The sequence below is a fragment of the Lepidochelys kempii genome, chromosome 2 (genome assembly GCF_965140285.1).
Source record: "Lepidochelys kempii isolate rLepKem1 chromosome 2, rLepKem1.hap1, whole genome shotgun sequence".
Classification (NCBI taxonomy): Eukaryota; Metazoa; Chordata; order Testudines; family Cheloniidae; genus Lepidochelys; species Lepidochelys kempii.
Window position 1 is genome coordinate 224,305,280 of NC_136381.1, and position 27,445 is coordinate 224,332,724.

The 27,445-nt window shown below is 43.8% G+C and overlaps 1 protein-coding gene across 10 annotated transcripts in view; it reads right to left on the reverse strand.

Annotated features, from left to right (window-relative positions):
* The window catches only part of VPS50 (VPS50 subunit of EARP/GARPII complex), a 203,241-nt gene that overhangs the window by 65,108 nt on the left and 110,688 nt on the right, over positions 1–27,445 (reverse strand). For all 10 annotated transcript variants that reach the window (XR_012157551.2, XM_073333942.2, XM_073333944.2 and 7 more), the window contains 2 exons: positions 22,259–22,377; positions 7,596–7,702 (listed from right to left, as the gene is read on the reverse strand). Coding sequence is in view for 9 of the 10 variants with exons in the window: in XM_073333942.2 (XP_073190043.2) it covers positions 7,596–7,702; positions 22,259–22,377 (226 nt within the window). In the remaining variant the exon portion in view is untranslated. The remainder of the gene's footprint in view (positions 1–7,595; positions 7,703–22,258; positions 22,378–27,445) is intronic.

The window sequence follows — 27,445 nt, forward strand, 5'->3', positions numbered from 1 at the left end:
TCCCTGGATTCCTCTTACCTCCTGTATTTGCTAGAAAGGACACCGTTTGTTTCAGTGATTTTAAATGGCCACATATTTCATATATTTGCTATTCTTTGGGAAGAAAAGTTCTGCATTAATTTGATTCTCTTCCTAACCTAGTTAAATTAAATCACCTGGTTTATGAAATCCTTATTAATATGAACCATTTAGGATTGTGAATTCTGCAAAACTCCTCATTAATCCAAATACCTTCTTCATTCCCTAGCTGGTCCCATGCATCCAGAGCCCACAGGATGTCACCATAACATTGCTTTGTTATATCCACCTTCCCTTTTTCAGGCTTCACATTGTGGCCACTATCCTTCCCACCAAATTCTGATTAAGATTCCCTTTGGAAAAAACCAAAACCACACCCTTAGTTACCTGGAGAGGCTGTTGTTAAAAGATGAGACCCATTTCCTTTCCCAGATTCTTGGCTAGGAATCAAGAGTTCAGTTCTCTGGAATTAAATCTGGATCTCTTGCACAATAGTGCTGTACACTGGCACAGAACTGCCAAGCTTGCAATACACTTTATTTTTACATCTTTGGATAGGGTGACCATAATTCCCTATGCTGAATATGGGACACCTCGTAAAATTACTCTCATTCAAGCGAGTTCAACGGCAATCAACCATACAAAACGGTTCAAATTAACATCATGTTGACTGAGCCCATGTTAAAAAGAAATGCTGCGTAGTTGGATTCTTTTTATTTACTCTGAAACACATAAGAAGGTAACAGCCATGTTAGTCTGTATCCGCAAAAAGAAAAGGAGTACTTGTGGCACCTTAGAGACTAACAAATTTATTTGAGCATAAGCTTTCATGAGCTACAGCTCACTTCATCATCCGAAATGTAGCTCACGAAAGCTTATGCTCAAATAAATTTTAGTCTCTAAGGTGCCACAAGTCCTCCTTTTCTTATCTGTAAGGCTTTAGGGTTCACACTGGGAGGGGTAATACACATACCTCTACCCCCCCCTCCACACACACACACACCCACACACAAGGAGAGGTGACACATACACATTCCCGTACACCTCTCTCACACAGGAGGGGGAGACTGACCAACCATCCCCAGCACTCTCTGCCCTCCATGCCTGGCTGGGTCCCCTGGGACGGACCCACCTCTCTTGGTACCTGGCACTGAGTCTTCCTGAGGCAACATGTGCAGGGTCGTCACCACCACCCCGATTTCTGCCAGGGTTCACACCAGAACTTGGCCAGCAGCAGTCTTTTGGCATTGTGCGGGAGGGAAGGGATGGGAGCTGCTTCCAGCTGCAGGGGAGGAAGGAGGGAGGGAAGGGATGACCTGGCCTGTGTCTTTGCAGAGCTCATCTCTTCCCACCTCCATGCAGCCGGAAGCAGCTTGTCCCTTTCTGCCCGCTCCGTGTCAAAAGGCAGCTAGCACCTCCAGGCCACTTCTGGCCACCAACAAAACCAAGCTGCCTCCTGTCCCCTGGCTACAGTGTGGTCAGGAAGGGTTAAGCCCTAAGGATGTATTGTGCACCAGGGCCCAAGTAACCTGAATCCTGGGGCTTCAGCGAACCTGGCCAGAGAGGTGGCTCAGCAGAGAAGGGTGCCTAGGGGGTGGAGCAGCCCCACGCTCCTTGGGGGCTGCGGGGGAGGGCGGGTGAAGAGGCTGCTAAGCCCCTGCCTTGGGGGGATGCTGTAGAGTCTGCAGGTTTGGGGTGTGAAGTGGCTGGAAATAGTTTCCCCACCACCACCACCACTTGGGAGCTTAGCTGAGCGGCGGAGAGGCTTCCCCATGCCAGCGCTGTGTGGGGCTTTGGTGCTTGCACAGCTCGGCTCCTCCTGGCCAGCACCCTGGACCAGAGGGTCTTGGGCTTTCCTAGGACACCAGCTCAGCAAGAGGCAGTGGGGGAAGGAAGGAGCCTGCCTGCCAGGCTGTTGGTGAACTGAACACTCTGACCACGGGCTGGTTCTCCACACAGCGCTAGGAGCGGGACATGCCCCACTGGGGCGGGATATGGAGGAGCAGCGGGGCTGGAGGGGAGGCAAAGGGGAAAAGCAGGGAGAAGACAGCCATAGGGGGAAGAACGTAAAGGGCCGATGGGTGTGCAGCACAGGAGACACGTAACTGGCCGCCACCTGGCAACTGCCTGCACTCACCAACCACCACAGCTCGCAGCCAGTGTCAGCCGGAAACAGGATGGCGGGGCAGGGTCCTGCTGGCCGAGAGCCGGCACACAGCAGGGGGCTGTGCTGACGGATCAGCAGGGAGAACAGCCAGCCCTGCACGCTGCATCTTCACCTCGCCACTAGCCTTGCACACCCACCCTATTGCCAGCCACTGGACCCCCTCCCACTCACTGCTGGTGGACAGGCGGCTGGCGAGCAGGGATCTGGCCAGCCACAGAACCCGCCAATACTGATGAGGGGGAAACAATAAATATGGGACAATTTGCCCATTTTTAAGAAAAAGTCAGGATACCTGCAGGAGGACTTAAATATGGGACTGTCCCTTTAAAAACGGGACGTCTGGTCACCCTATCTTTGGACAGATGGTTCCTGAAAAGAAAAAAGTGAAGAAAACTAAAGGGTCAAGGCTGTTGGCCACATGATCTTCTCTTATCTTAGTAAATAGTTACAAATATAAGGAACTACTAACACAGCCAAACACGTTCAGCCTTTGGTAGCTGCTACAGAATTTGTATAAAACACTGCTTAATGGTTTTAACCATTCAAATTAAATCTAATTCCAGAAGGGAAAAAAAACAAAGAATGATGAAAATAAAGTTTATGTAACTTTAAGACTTTGGCTGGAATCCACAAGAGCAAATCCAGACTACACCTCCAAACACTCACAAGAAAAAAAGAGAGAGGGGCTTAAAGTGCAGTAAATTAAGGCCAGATTTGTTGACCTAACTCTAAATTTTCTTCAAATCAAACAGACACCTGAAGTGACTAGCAATTTGTTCACAGATATTGTCCAGAGGCTCATCCACTGGATCAATACATACTCACAGGTGCTTAGTTTGTACATCAGTTCCCTAGAAGATGAGTCATAACAGTGCATAACATAAATCAAACTGTCAAGCATATTTTCCAAGTCTATATGGTAAAAATCCTAATGACATTTTGAGAGAGAAAACTGGCAAGCATTCATATTAAAAATGAATTTCTACACAAAATAGTTCAACTGCATTCCTCTACCACAGCAAAAGCAATTTTCCATATTATGGAAAGCTTTCCCTCAAAAAAAAATATTTGTAACGAAGTCCCAAAAACATCTTCGTAAAACAGTCTTACAGTAATACATCAGGTTTCAGAGTAGCAGCCGTGCTAGTCTGTATTCGCAAAAAGAAAAGGAGTACTTGTGGCACTTTAGAGACTAACAAATTTATTAGAGCATAAGCTTCATGAGCTATAGCAGCTGTAGCTCAGGAAAGCTTATCCTCAAATAAATTTGTTAGTCTCTAAGGTGCCACAAGTACTCCTTTTCTTTTTAGTAATACATCAGTAGTACACATTTTGCTATTCCACATCCCACATTATATGCATATACTCCCAAATTTCCCCATACTTCACACTTAAGATTAAGTAGCAAATCACTGTAGTGCTATCTCTTGATATTAATAGTATTCCTTTTAAAAAGTAATGAAGTATGCTACATTTACTATTATTAAAAGGGGGGAACTAATACCCTAAAATTAAGGCTGAATACATATTTCCATTTATATCGATATTTTCAGCTGTTTTTCTTACACCTTCAGGGCTAAGATTTTCCAGGATTTGCCCAAGATGAAATAGTTTGAATAATAATTAGTTGGTTTTGTGTAGACGCAGAGAGAAAAATAATACACTTTTCTATTAATAAATGTTTTATGACGTTGGTGGGATAAGTCTCATGACTGGAATACTGGTAGAGCACGGTATAGTTTGTTCAGGAAGGACAGGCAGGGTGAAAAGGGAGGAGGTGTTGCATTATACATCAAGAAAATAAACACTTGTTCTGAGGTCCAGAAGGAGGTTGGAGGCAGACCAGCTGAGTCTCTCTGCACAATGATAAAAGGGGTAAAAAAACAGGGCTGACATTGTGATGGGGGTCTATTACAGAGCACCAAATCAGGAAAAGAAGGTGGATGAGGCATTTCTAAAACAAACAACAAAAATATCCAAAACAGAAGATCTGGAAGACTTCAACCCAGACATCTGTTGGAAAACTAATACGGCAAAACACAAAATTTCCAATAAGTTCTTGGAATGTACTGGGGACAATGTTTTTGTTCCAGAAAGGGAAGGAAGTAACCAGAGGGACAGCCATTTTAGACTTGATTGTAACGAACAGTGAGGAATTGGTAGTGTCTTTGAAGGTGGAAGGCAATTTGGGTGAAAGATCACGAAATGAGAGATTTCATGATTCAAAGGAAGGCGTGAGAACAGCAAAATAAGGACAATGGACTTCAAAAAAGCAGACTTTAACAAATACAGAGAACTGATAGGTAAGGACCCATGGGAAAAAAATCTAAAGGAAAAAGGAATTCAGGACAGCTGGCAGTTTCTCGAGGAGACAATATTAAAGGCACAACTGCAAAGTATCTCAATACTAAGGAAAGACAGGAAGAATAGCGAGGCCAAAATGTAGGGCCCTATCAATTTCACGTCCAGGAAAAACATGTTACGGATCGTGAAATTAGCCCTTCCCCATGAAATCTGATCTCCCCCTGCTGCTGGGACTGCCCCAGGTGAGGTAGGAGGGGAGGGAAGGTAGAGGACAGATGGACTCCAAGCTGCAAGTGCATGCTGGGTTGGAGAGGGAGACCCATCTCAGAGTGCCTCTCCCGCTGCAGGAAGCTCTGTGGCTGGGCAGCAGCCCTGGAAGTTCTTTCAGATGGAGGAGGCTTGTGGAGGAGGGTCTGCTCTCCCCCTGCTGCTGGGAGTGCCCCAACTGGAGGGCTCCTAGCTGCGAGTTCCTGCGGTACTGGGGAGGGACAGGACTCATCCCATCCTTCCCTTGCAGGGCAGCTTGGGGGGGAGGAGGAGATCAGACCCACCTCCGGGCATCTTTTGGGTTGGGAGCCCCACAGTTACAACATCCAACACTGTGAAATTTCTCATGTAAACATCTAAAAACATGAAATTGACCAATTAAAAACCTTCTGGCCATGAAATTGGTCAAAATGGACTGTGAATTTGGTAGGGCTCAACCAATATAGTTCCATCAGGAGCTCTTTAATGACCTGAAAATCAAAAAGGAATCCTATAAAACAGAAACATGGACAAATTGCTAAGAAGTATAAAAGAATAACATAAGCATGTAGGAACAAAATCAGAAAGGCTAAACCTAGCAAGGAACATTAAAGGCAATAAAAAGGTGGGGTTTAAAATAGATTAGGAGCAAGAGAAAGACAAAGGAAAGCACAGGACCTCTGCTTATCGGGAAAGAGGAGCTAATAAATGATGACATCAAGAAAGCTGAGGTGTTTAATGCCTATTTTGCTTCAGTCTTCACTAACAAGGTTAATGGTGACCAGATACTCACCACCATCGAAATTAACAACAAGGGGGAAGGAATGCAAGCCAAAATAGGAAAAGAAAAGGTTCAAGAATATTTAGATAAGTTAGATATAATCAGGTCAGCAGGGCTTAATGACATTCATCCTAGAGTACTTAAGGAACTAGCTGAAGCAGACTCAGAACCATTAGCAATTTTCTTTGAGAACTCCTGGAGTATGGCTGAGATCCCAGTACAAAGGAGAAGGGCAAACATAGTACCTATCTTTAAAAAGAGGAACAAAGAGGACCCAGAGAATCAGAGGCCTATCAGCCCTAACATCAATATCTAAAAAGATACAGGAACAAATTATTAAACAATCAATTTGTAAGCATCTAGAGGATAATAGGGTTATAAGGAATAACCAGCATGGTTACTGGCCTAGTAGATGATGGGGAAGCAGTAGATGTGATATATCTTGATTTTAATAAAGGCTTTTGAAGAAGTCCCAATGCCATTCTCAGAATCAAACTCAGGAAATGTGCTCTAGATGAAATTACTATAAAGGTAGGTGCACAAATGGTTGAAAGACCATACTCAAAGAGTAGTTATCAAGGGTTCCCTGTTAAACTGGGGAGACTTATCGAGCAGGGTCCCACGGGGTTTTTCCTCGGTCCGGTACTACTCAATATTTACATTAATGACTTACATAATGGAGTGGATAGTATGCTTATAAAATCTGCAGATGACACCAAGCTGGGAGTGTTGCTTTTGAGGACAGGATTACAATTCAAAATGACCTTGACAAATTGGAGAATTGGTCTGAATTCAACAATTGGTCTGAAATTAAATAAAGACAAGTGCAACATACTACACATAGGAAGAAAAAAAATCAAATGCACAGCTACAAAATGGGGGAAAACTGGCTAAATGGGAGTACTGCTGAAGAGGATCTGGAGGTTATAGTAGATCACAAATTGAACATGGGTCAACAATGTGATGCAGTTGCAAGAAAGGCTAATATTGTGGGGTATATTTACAGGAGTGTCATATGTAATTGCTCCACTCTACTTGGCACTGGTGAGGCCTCAGCTGGGGAACTGTGTCCAGTTCTAGGTGCCACACTTTAAGAAAGATATGGACAAATTGGAGAGTGTCCAGAGGAGACAAACAAAAATGATAAAGGGTTTAGAAAACCTGACCCGTATGAAGAAAGATTTAAAAAACTGGGCATACTTAGTCTTGAGAAAAGATGACCAAAGGGGGACCTGATAACAGTCTTCAAAATATGTTAAGAGCTGTTATAAAGAGAAGACTGATCAATTGTTCTCCATGTCCACAGAAGGTAGAAAAAGTAGTAATGGGCTTAATCTGGCGCAAGGACGATTTAAATTACATATTAGAAAAAGCTTTCTAACCTGGTAGTTAAGCTCTAGAATACACCTCCAATGGAAGTTGTGGAATCTCTATCACTAGAAGTTTTAAAAACAAGATGGACACACACCTGTCAGGGGTGGTCTAGCTTTACCTGGTCCTACAACAGTGCAGGGGGCTGGACTTGATGACTTCAAAGTCTCCTCAGGCCCTACATTTTGTGATCCTATATGGTCAAAATTAGCCTTTCAAGCAACAGTTCACATCTCTCTTAGTGGTAAATCATGAGGTAAATATAGATCATGTGTGCGCATTAGAGGAAGAAAAAAATAAATCAAGCTCTATTTTGCAACCAGGTTGCTTTTAAATAAAAAAATAAATCCATCAGAATACCTGTGTAACAAGCACAGATTTCTACTATGCCCTTTTTATATCTGTTGACCTTATGCCCTCAACACTTTGTATAATTAATCCATTACATAGGCAATACAAACATATGTGAAGGAATGTGATTAATCTTATTCAAAATTCATATACTATCCCACAAGAGTCACATTATTTGTCTTATGACCAAAAGTCAGTTTAAGCATTAACATTTTCAGGAAGGTAAAATTGACTAAGGAAGGTAAAATGAGTAAGGGTTTCTACTATAAGGATTTTTAAAATGTTTTGAAATCCAACCAATATATTTTCAACGATATTCAGATATATAGAGAAAAGCCATGAAACCATTCTACTTACCAACAAGTCTTATTACATTGAGTGTAGTGTTTGTTAGGATGGGTGCATTCACCTTGTTGAGATTATAATCTGATCGCTTCCTGCTCCTCAGGGTTTCTCTAGAAACACTTAATTAAAAGAAAGTAATTACGCAGGTATGTCTAACAGTGTAAAAATGTAACTGGAAAAAAAAAGTATGACCTTGTACAACATGCACTTCAGGTCTAGCCATGTACTTATGCCAGATATATTTATGCCAATATATAACTGGATTAGGGCATGTAGACATGTTTAGAAAGAGAGACCTAGTCTAGTTTTCTGAACACAGGACTAGAGACAGGAACTCTTGATTTCTAGTCTAGCTGATTCTCGCATCACTTGTAAAATGGAGAAGATGAGAATTAAACAGCTCGAGATGAAAAGCACTATAACTGGGAAGAATTGAGTGAAAATGATGAAAGCACTCAAATTCAAACAGCCCCCCATCTGCCATGCCCATTGTTTCATGTTCTCTGTGTCTATAAAATCCCACTACTGTATTTTCCACTGCATGCATCCGCTGAAGTGAGCTGTAGCTCGCAAAAGCTTATGCTCAAATAAATTTGTTAGTCTCTAAGGTGCCACAAATACTTTTCTTTTCTTTTTGAGGATACAGACTAACACGGCTGCTACTCTGAAACCTGTCAAAATAATATATGTCACTCCTGAAAAATGCATTAAGAATTTTACAACCAATATACATTTAGATCAGTGGTTCTCAAACTTTTGTACTGGTGACCCCTTTCACATAGCAAGCCTCTGACTGAGACCCCCCTGTGATGCACTCTATATATAGAGTGTGAATATAATGTAACTAAAATATGCTTCATGCAAAAGGTCTCTTGTAAGGTATCATTACAAAGTTTATAATCTACTGAGTGTGGTCATCCTATTTATATAAATATATCATTCTTATATCTGAAACTAGAAATATGAAATATAATTCTGAGGGCCTATTGTAGTTATGCAAAGTGTGGGCCATTAATGGTGGTTTGGAATCTTGATGGCTCCCATCAACCAGGACAATTGACTGTGGATGGCTCCGTTTGCAGGCAGCCCTTCCTGTGAGTCAGGCTGGGAGGAATAAAGACTTGGGGTCTCACAGGACACGTGATCATGTCATCTGAACTGGAATCCATCTTTAACCTGGTGCTTTTCCACTGAGAAGGAGGGGTGGGAACCCAGAGGGACAAAGGATTCCCACCTTATGCAAAAGATATATAAATGGAACAGAACAAGGCGGGCAGCCATCATGAGGAATCCCCTAGCTACCACCTGAGCTGGAACAAGGGCTGTACCCAGGGGAAAGGATTGTGCCCAGACTAGGAAGGTGTCCAGCCCCAGTCTGTGAAAAACTTATTGAAATACCTCTAAGGGCGAGATTTTATCTGTATTCGGTTTTTATTACTGTACGAGACTTAGACTGTCGTGTTTTATTATATTTTGCTTTGTAATTTATTTTGTTTTGTCTGTTGCTACTTGGAACCACTTAAATCCTACTTTCTGTATTTAATAAAATCACTTTTTACTTATTAACCCAGAGTATGTATTAATACTTGGGGGGGCAAAGAGCTGTGCATCTCTCTCTATCAGTGTTATAGAGGGCAAACAATTTATGAGTCTACCCTGTATAAGCTTTATACAGGGTAAAACAGATTTATTTAGGGTTTGGACCCCACTGGAAGTTGGGCATCTGAGTGTTAAAGACAGGCACACTTCTGTAAGCTGCTTTCAATTAAGCCTACAGCTGTTAGGAGACGTGGTTCAGACTTGGGTCTGGGTTTGCAGCAGGCTAGTGGGTCTGGCTCAAAACAGGCAGGGCACTGAAGTCCCAAGCTGTCTGGGCAGGAAAGCAGGGGCAGTAGTAGTCTTGGCACATCAGGTGGCAGCTCCCAGGGGGTTTCTGTGATCCAACCCATCACACCCCCTTATAAATTAAAAACACTTTTTTTATATATTTAACACAATTAGACATGCTGGATGGAAAGTGAGGTTTGGGGTGAAGGCCGACAGCACGTGACCCCCCCCCATATAATAACCTCATGACCCCCTGCGGGGTCTCGACCCCCAGTTTGAGAACCCCTGATTTCGATGTATATGCAGCTACTTAGTCTGATTCCCCTTAACCTGTTGCCTCTGTTCTGCACACTTGCTTAGTTTCAAGGATGATATAGGAATATATCTTTTTTGTAAAACTGCACTAAGAATATTTTAATTTTACCTGAAAATTACTTTCCCTGCAAGTAAAAACAGTAAGCGATACTAAAGTGTTTGAAATTATAAATGGATACATTTGATCTATGGAAGTATTTCACTGAATACATACATAGGAATTCTACAGCACTTAAAAGTTGACTGGTTTGGTCCAAAATTGAAACTGAGCATCCAACTGCAGCCATCTGTCTTTGCACAATTATCATTGATTGAACAGGAGTTACCTCCATGGAAACCTGTGGGATCAAGCCCTCAGTTAATGTATAATGCTCTATTAATCTGTACTTCTCTTCTTTCCTTCTCTTCTTTCTAAATCTATCCATTCTTGTTTCTTTCTCAGACAATGCTAAGAGAGGCAATGTGTTTTACTGGACCAATTTCCACTGGTGAGAGACAAGCTTTCACACTGCACAGGACTCTTCTTCAGGTCTGGGAAATGTACTCAGAGTGTCACAGCTAAATACATGGTCAAACAGACAGGTTAGCATAGTAATGAGCACATATTATAAGGGACCATTCAAGTTGAAGTGGCCCATTAACACCTCTGTAGTTGTAGGAAAAAAAGGAGAATTAGTGGGTTACAGATCGCTGCATTTTATTTCTGTATTGAAGTATGTTCTCTTGGGATATTGGGTGACCACTTTCACAATAATCTACTTCTTTGATTAAATGTCCTTGTTTGGTGAAGGCAGTTTTGAGTGTGCTAAGGTGTATATCCTGGATTTTCTCCTCCGAACATATTCTGTAGTATGAGTGCCTGCCTATAGATAACAAATGTCTTGGTGTGTTTTGGGTGGTTAGTGCATATATGAAGGCCGGTGTGGTGTATACTGGGTTTCTTGTATATGGTTGTCTGAAGGGATCCAATGCTGAAGCTGATTGTGGTGTCCAGGAAGTTGATGCTAGTGTGGGAGTGTTCCAGAGAGTGTTTAATGGATAGGTGGTGGTGGCTGTTGAAGTTGTGGTGGAACTCTATTAAATAAAACCCTCTCTGACCACACAACCCTAGTGGTCACCTACCATCCCACAGTGGAACCCATATGCGATATCATCAAAAAACTACAACCCAGACTCAATGGGGACCCCATCCCAAAAGAAATCTTTCCTAAATCCCCTCTTCTGGCCTTCAAACAACCTCTCATCCTCTCCAATCTCATCATCAGAAGCAAGCTCCCCACAGACCGAAACACCAACTCAGAGAGGCACCAGACCCTACCAGAACAGATACAAAACCTGCAGACATATCTCCATTGCTACAATGATCAAAACCCTCCACAATACACCTTTCAAGATCCCTGAGTCCTCCACATGACTGCCATAACACATGGTCTACCTCATCCAATGCACTACATGCCCAATGTGGTTAAAACCAGACAATCACTATGCTCTCAAATGAACACACAGGAAAGTGATAAAAGACAAAAACACCATATCACCTGTGGGTGAACACTTTTCACAAAGCGATCACTCTATATCGAACACTCATCCTCAAAGGAACCCTGCACAACACTTTCAAAAGACAAGCCTGGGAACTTAAATTCATAACTTTGCTAGACGCTAAAACTCCATCTTAATAAAGACACTGGATTTATGGCTTATTACAACAATCTGTAACCCACTAATTCCCCCTTTTTATCCTATGACTACAGGGTTATAACCATAAAGGCCACTTTACCTTGAATGGTCCCTTAATCTGTGCTAACTACTTATGCTAAACTATATGTTCAACCTTATATTTAGCTTTGACACTCTGAGTACCTTTCCCAGACCTGAGGAAGAGCTCTGTGTAGCTCAAAATCTCGTCTCTCACCAACAGGAGTTGATCCAATAAAAGATATTATCTCTCTACTATCCTGGGACCAACACAGCTACAACAATACTACATACAAAATCAGATAATGCTGCACAGATTACAGCGTCTCGTGATTTTGGCAAACTATGTTCCATACTGTTTGAATTGCGCTTGCAGTATTAGAGATTATGTGACAGCTAAGTGTTTGGTTCTATGAAAATCTTAATAGAAAGGTTTCAGAGTAGCAGCCGCGTTAGTCTGTAACTGCAAAAAGAAAAGGAATACTTGTGGCACTTTAGAGACTAACACATTTATTAGAGCATAAGCTTTCATGAGCTACAGCTCGCTTCATCGGATGCATGCACTGGAAAATACAGTGGGGAGATTAATATACACAGAGAACATGAAATAATGGGTGTTACCATACACACTGTAACAAGAGTGATCAGGTAAGGTGAGCTATTACCAGCAGGAGAGCGGGGGGGGGGAAACACCTTTTGTAGTGATATTCAAGGTGGGCCATTTCCAGCAGTTGACAAGAACATGTGAGGAACAGTGGGGGGGAGAGCGGGGGAATAAACATGGGGAAATAGTTTTACTTTGTGTAATGACACATCCACTCCCAGTCTTTATTCAAGCCTAAGTTAATTGTATCCACTTTGCAAATTAATTCCAATTCAGCAGTCTCTCGTTGGAGTCTGTTTTTGAAGTTTTTTTGTTGAAGAATTGCCACTTTTAGTCTGTAATCAAGTGACCAAAGAGACTGAAATGTTCTCAGACTGGTTTTTGAATGTTATAATTCTTGATGTCTGATTTGTGTCCATTTATTCTTTTACGTAGGGACTGTTCAGTTTGGCCAATGTACATGGTAGAGGGGCATTGCTGGCACATATCACATTGGTAGATGTGCAGGTGAACGAGCCTCACATGTGGCTGATGTGATTAGGCCTGTCAAATAGAAAGGGAAGGGTAACCACCTTTCTGTATACAGAACTATAAAATCCCTACTGGCCAGAGGCAAAACCCTTTCACCTGTAAAGGGTTAAGAAGCTAAGATAACCTTGCTGGAACCTGACAAAAATGACCAATAAAGAGAGAAGATACTTTCAAAGCTGGGGCGGGGGGGCGAGGGACGAAGAGGACGACAAAAGCTGTCTCTCTGATGCTTTTGACAGGAACAGATCAGGAATGCTCTTCAGAACTCCTGTAAAAAGTTAGTAAGCAATCTAGCTAGAAATGTGTGAGATTTTCTTTTGTTTAATGGCTGGTAAAATAGCTGTGCTGAATGGAATGTATATTCCTGTTTTTGTGTCTTTTGTAACTTAAGGTTTTGCCTAAAGGGATTCTCTATGTTCTGAATCTGATTACCCTACAAGGTATTTATCATCCTGATTTTACAGAGGTGATTCTTTTACTTTTTCTTCTATTAAAATTCTTCTTTTAAGAACCTGATTGCTTTTTCATTGTTCTTAAGAGCCAAGGGTTTGGGTCTGTGCTCACCTATGCAAATGGGTGAGGATTTTTATCAAGCCTTCCCCAGGAAAGTGGTTGTAAGGCTTGGGGGGATATTTTGGGGAGAAGACATCTCCAAGTGGGCTCTTTCCCTGTTGTTTGTTTAACATGCTTGGTGGTGGCAGCATAGGGTTCAAGGACAAGGCAAAGTTTGTACCTTGACGAACTTTTTAACCTAAGCTGGTAAGAATAATCTTAGGGGGTCTTTCATGCAGGTCCCCACATCTGTACCCTAAAGTTCAGAATGGGGAAGGAACCTTGACATAGTGGCAGAGCGGTGGGATCATTTTGAAGCAGAAGCACAGTAGGATTTTAAAAGGACTTTTTTTTCCCCTTTGGGCTGCTTGGAAGCAGGTTTTAAGCTGAAAGCAATTAGAGTTTTTCTGTCTCTGCCTGGGGGCAAGAGCAGCAGGCATAACAAAAGGGACAGTTCTTTTTGAGCTGGCGTTTTCGCTACCTAAAGGCAGGGTAGTTAACCTCCTGCAGGGAAATTCACAAGTTTTTCACAGACCTGAAGAGATTTTCTTTTTAGCTAAGAGCAGCTAGAGGATTTTTCTGTAGGCTGAGAATAGCTATCACAGAACATAGGCATCAGATTACAGCACAAAAATTTACAAGCCAGGTTTTTTCTTTTCTTTCTAACTCTCAGGTGTAAAGTTAATTAAAAACAGAGAGGCTAAGATGACAGAACCCAAGGCAGAAAAAGCCAAAGAGGCTGCTCACAGGAGAGAACTGGAGGCAGCAAAAGAGGCAGAAAAAACCCAAGAGGCTGCCCACAGGAGAGCTATGAAGGCAAAAAAGAGGCAGAAAAAACCCAAGAGGCTGCCCACAGGAGAGCTATGGAGGCAAGGGAAAAAGAACTGGAGGAGAAGGAAAAAGAGAGGAAGCATGCTGAGGAGGAAAAGGAAAAAGAGAGGAAGCATACACTGGAGATGGAGAAGGCAAAGGCTCAGCAGAATATACCAACAAACCCTAGCAATCCTTCTCCAGGTACCGGTTCGCATCCCAGGAAGTTCCCCACCTACAAGGCAGGCGATGATACCGAGGCCTTCTTAGAAAACTTTGAAAGGGCCTGCCTTGGGTACAGAATCTCTACAGACCAGTACACGGTAGAGCTGAGGCCGCAGCTCAGTGGATCCTTAGCTGAGGTGGCGGCTGAAATGCCTAAGGAACACATGAACAAGTATGAACTGTTTAAAAAAACTGTTTAAAAAATGACAAAGCCCTGGCTGGGATGATTTAACTGGGAATTCGTCCTGCTTCGAGCAGGGGGTTGGACTAGATGACCTTCTGGGGTCCCTTCCAACCCTGATATTCTGTGATTCTATGATTAAAACCAAGGTGAAAGTCAGAATGGGGCTAATACCTGAGCATTCCCGTCGGGGGTACAGAGCCCTAAGGTGGAAACCAGACGTGTCATTTACCCGACATGCCTACCACATTGTGAAAAATTGGGATGCCTGGATATCAAGAGCAAGTGTTAAATCTCCAGAAGATTTGCCTTTCTAAATGGATATGGAGCAATTCTTAGAGGGTGTTCCTGAGGAAATAGAAAGATACATCCCAGATGGGAAGCCTAAAACTGTAATCAAGGCAGGGGAGATTGGAGCCAAATGGGTGGAGGTGGCAGAAAAGAAAAAAACTGGTTGTAGTTGGAGCGGATACCAGAAGGGACAACCTCAGACCACACCCTACTACCAGGGGAGCCCCAACTACACCCCAAGGAACACTCCAGACACCTTATCGTCCCGCCACACCATTCTCCAGCAACACACCTCGCCCCAGTGATCCGTCAGCTGGACAATGTCTTAAATATAATGAGCCAGGGCATATAAAGGCCAACTGCTCCAAGAACCCCAACAGATTACAGTTCATTGCACCGGAATCACACCAGAGGTCCTCATGCCCAGATATCTCCCAGATACCCTCAGAGCAAAGGGAAACTGTCAGTGTGGGTGGGAAGAAGGTCACCACATGGAGGGACACTGGAGCACAAGTGTCGGCTATCCATGCTTCCTTAGTGGATCCCAATTTAATCGACCCAGAGATCCAAGTGACGATTCAACCCTTCAAGTCAAATCCGTTTGACTTGCCAACAACCAAGTTGCCGGTCCAGTACAAGGGCTAGTCAGGAACGTGGACTTTTGCAGTCTTTTTGATTATCCCATTCCCATGCTGTTGGGGGAAGACTTGGCCAATAATGTGAAGCTAGCCAAGAGGGTGGGAATGGTCACCCGCAGCCAGGCTAAGTAAGCTGTCACGCCTAGCTGTATTCCGGAAACTTCTACCAGGACCCGGTCAGAGGTGATGGAACCGGACTCCATGCCAACGTCAGCAACGGCAGTAGTGGATCCAGTCTGAGACCCAGATGGAGCCAGTCCCAGAACCAGAACAGCCAGCACTGAATCCAGTGCTTGCAACCCCAACACCAGAAGGCCCCACCGAACCTGCACCACCAGCAGCAGATAACCCTACACAAGAGGCTCAGCAGGAGCCTGAACCCCAACATAGTGCACCAGCAAAGAGCAGTTCACAGTCAACTGAAACAGCCCTACCACCTGCATCGCTTCCAGGAGGACCAAGCCTAGGTCCACAATCCAGTGAGGAACTGATGTCTCCAGCATCAAGGGAACAGTTCCAGACCGAACAGGAAGCAGATGAAAGCCTCCAGAGAGCTTGGACGACAGCACAGAGCAACCCACCACCTCTCAACTCTTCTAATTGACCCAGGTTTGTTGTAGAAAGAGGACTTTTATACAAGGAAACTCTTTCTGGTGGACACCAGGAAGACTGGCATCCTCAGAGACAGTTGGTAGTTCCAACTAAGTACCAGGTAAAGCTCTTGAGCTTAGCTCACGATCATCCTAGTGGCCATGCTGGGGTAAACAAGACCAAAGACCGTTTGGGGAGGTCATTCCGCTGGGAGGGAATGGGAAAGGATGTTTCTACGTATGTCCGGTCTTGTGAAGTATGCCAAAGAGTGGGAAAACCCCAAGACCAGGTCAAAGCCCCTCTCCAGCCACTCCTCATTATTGAGGTTCCATTTCAGCGAGTAGCTGTGGATCTTCTGGTCCTTTTCCGAAAAAGACACCCAGAGGAAAGCAGTACATACTGACTTTCATGGATTTTGCCACCCGATGGCCGGAAGCAGTAGCTCTAAGCAACACCAGGGCTAAAAGTTTGTGCCAGGCTCTAACAGACATTTTTTGCCAGGGTAGATTGGCCCTCCGACATCCTCACAGATGCAGGAACTAATTTTTTGGCAGAAACTATGGAGAGCCTTTGGGAAGCTCATGGGGTGAATCACTTCGTTGCCACCCCTTACCATCATCAAACAAATGGCATGGTGGAGAAATTTAATGGGACTTTGGGGGCCATGATACATAAATTCGTAAATGAGCACTCCAATGATTGGGACCTAGTGTTGGAGCAGTTGCTCTTTGCCTACAGAGCTGTATCACATCCCAGTTTAGGGTTTTCCCCATTTGAACTTGTATATGGCCACGAGGTTAAGGGGCCATTACAGCTGGTGAAGCAGCAATGGGAGAGGTTTACACCTTCTCCAGGAACTAATATTCTGGACTTTGTAACCAACCTACAAAACACCCTCCAAACCTCTTTAGCCCTTGCTAAAGAAAACCTACAGGATGCTTAAAAAGAGCAAAAAGCCTGGTATGATAAATATGCCAGAGAGCATTCCTTCAAAGTAGGGGACCAGGTCATGGTCTTAAAGGTGCTCCAGGCCCATAAAATGGAAGTGTCGTGGGAAGGGCCATTCACAGTCCAAGAGCGCCTGGGAGCTGTTAATTATCTCATAGCATTCCCCACCTCCAACCGAAAGCCTAAGGTGTACCATATTAATTCTCTAAAGCCCTTTTATTCCAGAGAATTAAAGGTTTGCCAGTTTACAGCCCAGGGAGGAGACGACGCTGAGTGGCTTGAAAGTGTCTACTACAAAGAGAAAAGTAATGGTGGCATGGAAGAGGTGAACATCTTGGGCGTATGCAGCGACAGCAGATCCAGGAGCTGTGCACTAGCTACGCGCCAACATTCTCAGCCACCCCAGGACTGACTGAACGGGCATACCACTCCATTGATACAGGTAATGCTCACCCAGTTAAAGTCCAACCTTTCCAGGTGTCTCCTCAAGCTAAAACTGCTATAGAACGGGAGATCCAGGATATGCTACAGATAGGGGTAATCCACCCCTCTGGCAGTGCATGGGCATCTCCAGTGGTTCTAGTTCCCAAACCAGATGGGGAGATACGTTTTTGCGTGGACTACCGTAAGCTAAATGCTGTAACTCGCCCAGACAACTATCCAATTCCACGCACAGATGAACTATTGGAGAAACTGAGATGGGCCCAGTTCATCTCTCATTGGACTTAACCAAGGGGTATTGGCAGGTACCGCTAGATGAATCCGCTAAGGAAAGGTCAGCCTTCACCACACATGTTGGACTGTATGAATTTAATGTACTCCCTTTCGGGCTGCGGAATGCACCTGCCACCTTCCAAAGACTTTGGATGGTCTCCTAGCAGGATTAGGAGAATATGCAGTAGCCTACCTTGATGATGTGGCCGTATTTTCGGATTCCTGAGCAGAACACATCGAACATCTACAAAAAGTCTTCGAGCGCATAAGGGAGGCAGGACTAATGGTTAAGGCTAAGAAGTGTCAAATAGGCCTAAACAGAGTGACTTACCTTGGACACCAGGTGGGTCAAAGAACTATCAACCCCTTACAGGCCAAAGTGGATGCTATCCAAAAGTGGCCTGTCCCAAGTCAAAAGTCAAAGGAACAGGTCCAATCCTTCTTCGGCTTGGCCGAATATTACAGGCAATTTGTACCACAATACAGCCAAATCGCCGCCCCACTGACAGACCTAACCAAAAAGAAACAGCCAAATGCCGTTCAGTGGACCAAAGAGTGTCAGAAGGCCTTTAACCAGCTTAAAGGGACACTCATGTCTGACCCTGTGCTAAGGGCCCCAGACTTTGACAAACTGTTCCTAGTAACCACAGATGTGTTCGAGCATGGTGTGGGAGCAGTTTTAATGCAGGAAGGACCGGATCAAGAATTCCATTCTGTTGTGTTTCTCAGCAAGAAGCTGTCTGAGAGGGAAAGCAACTGGTCAGTCAGTGAAAAAGAATGTTACACCATTGTCTACGCTCTGGAAAAACTATGCCCATACATTTGGGGACAGCGTTTCCACCTGCAAACTGACCATGCTACGCTACAGTGGCTTCATACCGCCGTGGGAAATAACAAAAAACTTATTTGGTGGAGTTTAGCTCTCCAAGATTTTGATTTCGTCATACAACACATCTCAGGAGTTTCTAACAAAGTGGCTGATGCACTCTCCCGTGAAAGTTTCCCAGAATCAACTGGTTAAAATCGTCCTTGAGATGTGGAAAATATTGTTAGTCTTTATACACTTGGTATTATATTTAGAGGCGCATGTGTCTTATTAACTCCGTTTTCCCCAAGAGCTCCAGGAAGAAATCACAGCCAGTTTCACCCTTTCTGTGATTTGGGGGGTGGGGGGTCATAAATATAAAGGGAAGGGTAACTATCTTTCTGTATACAGAACTATAAAATCCCTACTGGCAAGAGGCAAAACCCTTTCATCTGTAAAGGGTTAAGAAGCTAAGATAACCTTGCTGGCACCTGACAAAAATGACCAATAAAGAGCCAAGATACTTCAAAGCTGGGGGGAGGGCGGGGGAGGGGCGGGGGAGGGACAAAGGCTGTCTGTGTGATGCTTTTGCCGGGAACAGATCAGGAATGCTCTTCAGAACTCCTGCAAAAAGCTAGTAAGCAATCTAGCTAGAAATGTGTGAGATTTTCTTTTGTTTAATGGCTGGTAAAATAGCTGTGCTGAATGGAATGTATATTCCTGTTTTTGTGTCTTTTGTAACTTGAGGTTTTGCCTCGAGGGATTCTCTATGTTTTTGAATCTGACTACCCTGTAAGGTATTTACCATCGTGATTTTACAGAGGTGATTCTTTTACTTTTTCTTTAATTAAAATTCTTCTTTTAAAAACCTGATTGCTTTTTCATTGTTCTTAAGATCCAAGGGTTTGGGTCTGTGCTCACCTATGCAAATTGGTGAGGATTTTTATCAAGCCTTCCCCAGGAAAGTGGTTGTAGGGCTTGAGAGGATATTTTGAGCGGGGGGAAGACGTCTCCAAGTGGGCTCTGTCCCTGTTGTTTGTTTAACACGCTTGGTGGTGGCAGCATAGGGTTCAAGGAGAAGGCAAAGTGTGTACCCTGATGAAGTTTTTAACCTAAGCTGTTAAGAATAATCTTAGAGGGTCTTTCATGCAGGTCCCCACATCTGTACCCTAGAGTTCAGAGTGGGGAAGGAACTTTGACAAGGCCCTATGATGGTGTCCCCTGAATAGATATGTGGGCACAGTTGGCAACGGGCTTTGTTGCAAGGATAGGTTCCTGGGTTAGTGGTTCTGTTGTGTGGTGTATGGTTGCTGGTGAGCATTTGCTTCAGGTTGGGGGGCTGTCTGTAAGCAATGACTGGCCTGTCTCCCAAGATCTGTGAGAGTGATGAGTTGTCCTTCAGGAGAGGTTGTAGATCCTTGATGATGCGTTGGAGAGGTTTTAGTTGGGGGCTGAAGGTGATGGCTAGTGGTGTTCTGTTATTTTCTTTGTTGGGCCTGTCCTGTACTAGGTAACTTCTGGGTACTCTTCTGGCTCTATCAATCTGTTTCTTCACTTCAGCAGGTGGGTATTGTAGTTGTAAGAATGCTTGATAGAGATCTTGTAGGTGTTTGTCTCTGTCTGAGGGGTTGGAGCAAATACGGTTGTATCGTAGAGCGTGCCTGTAGACAATGGATCGTGTGGTGTGGTCTGGATGAAAGCTGGAGGCATGTAGGTAAGCACAGCGGTCAGTAGCTTTCCGGTATAGGGTGGTGTTTATGTGACCATCACTTATGAGCACCGTAGTGTCCAGGAAGTGGATCTCTTGTGTGGACTGGACCAGGCTGAGGTTGATGGTGGGATGGAAATTGTTGAAATCATGGTGGAATTCCTCAAGGGCTTCTTTTCCATGGGTCCAGATGATGAAGATGTCATCAGTGTAGCGCAAGTAGAGTAGGGGTGTTGGGGGACGAGAGCTGAGGAAGCATTGTTCTAAGTCAGCCATAAAAATGTTGGCATACTGTGGGGTCATGCGGGTACCCATAGCAGTGTTGCTGATTTGAAGGTATACATTGTCCCCAAATGTGAAACAGTTATGGGTGAGGACAAAGTCACAAAGTGCAGCCACCAGGTTTGCCGTGGCATTATCGGGGATACTGTTCCTGACGGTCTGTAGTCCATCTTTGTGTGGAATGTTGGTGTAGAGGGCTTCTATACCCATAGTGGCCAGGATGGTGTTTTCAGGAAGATCACCAATGGACTGTAGTTTCCTCAGGAAGTCAGTGGTGTCTCGAAGATAGCTGGGAGTGCTGGTAGCGTAGGGCCTGAGGAGGGAGTCTACATAGCCAGACGATCCTGCTGTCAGGGTGCCAATGCCTGAGATGATGGGGTGTCCAGGATTTCCAGGTTTATGGATGTTGGGTAGCAGATAGAATACCCCTGGTTGGGGCTCTAGGGGTGTGTCTGTGCGGAATTGTTCTTGTGCTGTTTCAGGGAGTTTCTTGAGCAGACAGTGTAGATTCTTTTAGTAACCCTCAGTGGGATCAGAGGGTAATGGCTTGTAGAAAGTGGTGTTGGAGAGCTGCCTAGCAGCCTCTTGTTCATATTCCGACCTATTCATGATGATGACAGCACCTCCTTTGTCAGCCTTTTTGATTATGATGTCAGAGTTGTTTCTGAGGCTGTGGATGGCACTGTGTTCTGCATGGCTGAGGTTATGGGGCAAGTGATGCTGCTTTCCCACAATTTCAGCCCGTGCACATCGGTGGAAGCACTCTATGTAGAAGTCCACCCAGTTCTTTTGACCTTCAGGTGGAGTCCACCCAGAATCCTTCTTTTTGTAGTCTTGGTAAGAAGGTCTCTGTGAGTTAGTATGTTGTTCAGAGGTGTGTTGGAAATATTCCTTGAGTCAGAGACATCGAAAGGACAGGCCCAACAAAGAAAATAACAGAACGCCACTAGCCATCACCTTCAGCCCCCAACTAAAACCTCTCCAACGCATCATCAAAGATCTACAACCTATCCTGAAGGATGACCCATCACTCTCACAGATCTTGGGAGACAGGCCAGTCCTTGCTTACAGACAGCCCCCCAACCTGAAGCAAATACTCTCCAGCAACCACACACCACACAACAAAAACACTAACCCAGGAACCTAACCTTGCAACAAAGCCCGTTGCCAGCTGTGTAACACATATCTATTCAGGGGACACCATCATAAGACCTAATCACATCAGCCACATGTGAGGCTCGTTCACCTGCACATCTACCAATGTGATATATGCCAGCAATGCCCCTCTACCATGTACATTGGCCAAACTGAACAGTCCCTACGTAAAAGAATAAATGGACACAAATCAGACATCAAGAATTATAACATTCAAAAACCAGTCGGAGAACACTTCAATCTCTTTGGTCACTCGATTACAGACCTAAAAGTGGCAATTCTTCAACAAAAAAACTTCAAAAACAGACTCCAACGAGAGACTGCTGAATTGGAATTCATTTGCAAAGTGGATACAATTAACTTAGGCTTGAATAAAGACTGGGAGTGGATGTGTCATTACACAAAGTAAAACTATTTCCCCATGTTTATTCCCCCGCTCTCCCCCCCACTGTTCCTCACATGTTCTTGTCAACTGCTGGAAATGGCCCACCTTGAATATCACTACAAAAGGTGTTTCCCCCCCCCCCGCTCTCCTGCTGGTAATAGCTCACCTTACCTGATCACTCTTGTTACAGTGTGTACGGTAACACCCATTATTTCATGTTCTCTGTGTATATAAATCTCCCAACTGTATTTTCCACTGCATGCATCCGATGAAGCGAGCTGTAGCTCATGAAAGCTTATGCTCTAATAAATTTGTTAGTCTCTAAGGTGCCACAAATACTCCTTTTCTTTTTAATAGAAAGGAAAGGTTAAAAAGCACAGAGCAAGAGATACAAAAAGACAAATAACTGTATGTTTACCTTTTTACAGGGGCATCTCCCGTCTGCTCATCCACATAATCTCTTTTCAGCTCCTCAGGAACATCACTGTCACTGTCATACTCTTGATAGGCACTTTTCTCCTGTTCATCAGATTCATACTATTAAAGAAACAAAATGGCAGCTTTTACTTTTGTTAGAATATCCCTGAACATCCTTTTTTTAAAAAATCAGTCGTGCTTTGTGACTTCTTTGCTTTTAGTTCTGTCACAATGCAACAGTGTTATCTGAACCTTGACTGAGTTTTTTCTATCCTATGTATGATTAAAAATTGTCTATCCAGCTCATTAATAATACAGGAGAACTTTAAAAATATAACAGATTGACAATGGACAAAAACACGGAAAATCTTCTAACTAGATTTTAAAACGTGTTTCTATTCCAGATGTCCTGTAACCGTAAATATTTTAATCACTTTTTCTCCCAATCACTGGTTTCCTCCTTGCCTCAATATTATCTATTTTATTCTGATATTTGACATATTTTATTATTGCTTTTTTAGTTGATAATATTCTGCATAGTTTACATAAAATCTAAATTGCTCAACATGTTGGCAATAGAAAAGGCAGTGCAAAACCACTAGACTGAGTAATAAAGTACCAAAACAGGTAATTACGAAAACTTTTGGTTATTTTGTGTATCCTCTTTTTAAAAAGTAATCTTTTCCCTGATATGCATATGTTTTATAGACATTTTAAAAATATTAACAAAATATTTAAGCGTTTTTAAGATCAGTTCTAGTACATTCAACAGGACACTTCCACTGGAGTATTTTTCAGTTTGTTGGACTGGTATGTAGTGATGCTACACAGAGCCACTTTGACTTTGCACAACTGTTACAAAAACTTGATTATTGCAGAAACACTGACGTTTATCTGAATATTTCTCAGGATTACAATACAATATCATGCATTTTTTCTTCTAAAGAAAAACTTTAAATACTTGTGAAGCAGCTTCTTCAAATCTGTGTACATCAAATCCATGAAAGTAATTAATATACATGACACATAGTATACAAGGACAGGGATCCTATAACTTGTTTTAACAGATACACCTTAGATAGGCGCAGAAAAAAAGTGCATACTGTATTGTGCTATCAAATATTCTTCAATTAAGTCATAAGAAACTAAATCATACCAAATACACAAGTGAGCATAGCTAAGGATTGCAACCTTAATTTTAGGGTTTCCTGACTTTTGTATGCTTAATTATGCAACCTGAATAATATCTTAATGTACTTTAATGTAATTTTCCATACTTATTTTTTTAAAGAACAAATACAACCCTTATCTGGAATGTTTAGCTAGAAACCAATGCAGCAGCTTGTCCCACATTTACAATGAGGGAAACCCTCATGCAGGCACCTGCCTGCCTCATTCAATACGGACTCTGCAACCCTCACCTTCAAAACAAACCCACTGTAGATTTGAGCATGCAGCCAAATTAGCCATGCTCATAGATTCATAGATATTAAAGTCAGAAGGGACCATTATGATCATCTAGTCTGACCTCCTGCACAATGCAGGCCACGGAATCTCCACCCACCCACGCCTGCGATAAACCTCTCACCTGTGTCTGAGCTACTGAAGTCCTCAAATCGTGGTTTAAAGGCTTCAAGGGACATTGTTGATGTGAACTGTAATCCGATTATTAAAAACTAAGTAAAAACTAATCGCAGGCACTAGAGCTCTGTTAGAGCACCCTGCCATTTGCTTTTATAAATCATATTTTACTATTTTACAGAAAATCTCTTCCTCCGCTAATAGGCAAATGAAATACTGACACTTCGTGGCCTGAAGGATTATTTTGTTTTCCCCAGATCAAGAAAATTTCAGCCTGATAAACTGAAAGATTTGGGAAAAAATTATGAGCAATTTAGAACAGACAATTACAAAGGGTAATGTATTCAAACACCTCAATATGTGAGCTCATGAAATAATGTGTGCTAGAGACTATGTAGACAATAAAACAATACAACAAATGTTTATAAATTAAAAAAGCTATTTTAACTTTCCAGACTATTAGATTAGCAATTGAATTACCTAATTGGTAACTGCATACTACAAGCTGAGGCATAATCAATTAGGGGCTAGAAAAACAAATATTTCATTTGTTCAAATTTACTAAAATTTTGCTATTTTTCTAGCTGTTGTATTTTGAACATTGCTAAATTAAGAAATTAGCAAATAAATCAGAGATTAATTAACCACTCTAACATTTGTCTGACATTAAATTAGTTGCCTCAAATAGAGTTTGCAGAGAGAAAAAAACTTTCTAAAGGGAGATATTTTCAGAATCAAAGTAATTTTTAATCCTAATATGTTTAGTAAATTACTGTCAGTTGTTCCAAACTGAGGTGCTTTAAACTACTCCTTGTGTAAGAAATTCTCACTAGTCTATTTGTTAATACAGAAAAGGAAAACAGCCCAAGTTCTAGGGCAAAACCTGGTTCCCCGCAGAGCTCCTACAAACTCAGGATTCCAATACACCACTTGGCTCCTGCGTATCCCCTTAAATGAATCCTCCTACCTCAGGATTGGATACACCAAGACTTCTACCTCAGCTTTGCCCCAACCCACACTGCTCTGTAGACACCCTTTGCAAAGGGACACAAAAGACACTCTTAATGGAACCATGCTGATTCCACTGAAGATAAGGATCCTAGCAGCTGATAGGGGCTTCTGAAGGATTCCTCCCTGTGGAGCAAACACTCTGGACAGAGAAAACAATTCAGACACTCAGTGCCCTGGGTGATTCAGAGGATGGAACCACCAGCACAACCAGGTTTTGCTAATATTCTTATGATATGTGTGCCAGTATTTCTCACATACGTCGGTTAACACCTAGGGCTTTTGTGGAAGCAGCAAATTTTAAAGAGGGGGGCCTTGGACATCAGGAGTGAAACTTAAAGTGGAGGGAGTAGCATAGAAGAGAGAATGTTGATATTAGAGATAGTGAACAAACAGCTGTCCTGACTATTATTTCTAAAAGAGAACCCTGCCACACCACATTTTCAAATTAATGGAAACCAGGATTATATCAATGCAGATTATTTCAGGAAGAAACTAACCCAAGGTTTCATTATTAGGAGATGAAAGGGAGTTTTTTAATTAATTTGGAAGAATCATTAATATGAAGAATTAGTCACCTATTTGGAAATAATCTGCCTTGGCTCAACTAAAACCCAGTAACTAGGAGATCATTTATTGACTGGAAATGTTAAGAGTCCTGGTATACATTTAAGAAGATTCTTGTGTGTCAAATGTATTAATCCAAAAGGAGGGCCCATGAGCTTTGAGAGCACCAGATTCATGTCCCATGGGGGAACCAAGTCTCGGACGCGTGGGTACAGATGCTCTAGATCTTTCAGAAATCGTGCCGTCATGGGACGGCCGAAGACCGACCTGCCCTGAAGCAGAGAGTGGAAAGCAGAAAAGGCCACCAGGTGCATCTTGACCAAAGACAGCAACAAGCCCTGGAGCTTTAGATGCACCAAATAACCCAGGATGTTTTGCGACAAGGCCTCCTCAGGACGAATGTGCTTGTCCAAGGTCCAACACGCGAAGCACTTCCACTTGGCCACATAGGTAGCCCTGGTGGACCACCACGGAGCACTCCCACTTCTCTGTGGTTAGCCATGGAGCAGCCATGCCATCAGGTGCAGCGATGCCAGGTTCAGGTGCAGCAGATTGCTCTGGTTCTGGGATACCAGATCCAGACAGAGAGGTAACTGCAGCGGGTTGGCCACCAAAAGACTTAGCAGCATGTGGAACCAGTGCGGGCAAGGCTACATGGGGGCAACAAGAATGACCCATGCTCTGTCTTGCTTCACTTTTAGCAGGACTCTGTGGATAAGTGGCACTGGCAAAAAGGCATGCATCAGTGCTCCCAACTACAGGAGCAGGAAGGCGTACAACAGGGAACCCTTGTCCCTGCCATATAGGGGGCAGAACACGTGGCACTTTCGGTTCTGCCAGATGCAAACAGGTCCACCTGGGGATTCCCCCATGGTCGGAAGGTCAGGTTGACCACCTCCAGATGGAGGGACCACTTGTGGTGAGAGGAGAAGGTCCTGCTGTGGCAATCTGCCAGGACGTCCCTGGTTCCAGGTAAGTGAGTGGCCATCAGGTGGATGGCATTCTGCACATAAAGGTCCCAGAGGCTAAGCGCCCAGAGACGTGCCCAACGAGTGAAGGATAGCCTTAGTGTCCTTCTTCCTGTGCAGCCTGCCATCTGTTTGATTGAAGAGCCCAACTCCACCAAAGGAGAGGTCCTGAACTGAGGCCTGCACCTCCTGGGAAAGGCCTGCCGTTTGGATTCAGGAGCTGCGTCGCACAACCACCGCAGATGCAAACACCCTCGCTGCCGAGTCCACCACGTCCCATGCCATTTTCAGGGTGCATCTGGCTGCCGTGGTCCCTTCCTCTACCAGAGTACCATACTCCCAAGCCTGACCCTGAGGAAGGGAGTCCTGGAACTACTGGAGACTGTCCCAGAGGTTAAAATTGTTTGGGCCCAGTAGGGCCTGATGGTTCGCCACCCAGAATTGTAAGCTGGCTGTTGAATAATTTTTTCTGCCAAATAAATCAAGTTTTGTGGCTTCTTTGTTCTTGGGCGTAGAGGCCGAGGGGACCTGCTTATCCTTCTCATTGGCCGCCAACAACACTAGCGAGCTCAGAGGAGGGTGGGTATACAAGTACTTGAAACCTTTGGCTGGCATAAAAGTACTTTTTCTCGGCCCGTTTTGAGGTGGGTGGGATAGAGGATGGGGTCTGCCACACAGCCGTAGCAACCTGGAGGACCCCATTGTGTATCAGTAGGGCAATCCAGGCAGGCATGGAGCCAAGAGGACATTGAAAAGGGTGTCCTCCTGCTCCGCCATCTCCTTCACTTCTAGCCCCAAGTTCTCAGCCATCCGCCTGAGAAAGGCTTGATGTTTTTTAAAGTCATCCGGGGGTCTGGCCCTGGAAGGTCCCGCATCCACCTCCTCCGGGGAAAAGGCAGAGGCCCTGACCACCGGTTGAGGCACTGAAAGCTCAGCAGCTGCTGGAAATGGAGGTTTGGGGGTGGGCTCCAGATCCTCCACCCCGACCTCGGAGCAAGCTTCCGGTACCGGGCCCAGTGCCGGTGGGGCTGTCAATCTTTACTCCGAAGCGGCCACTGAAACGC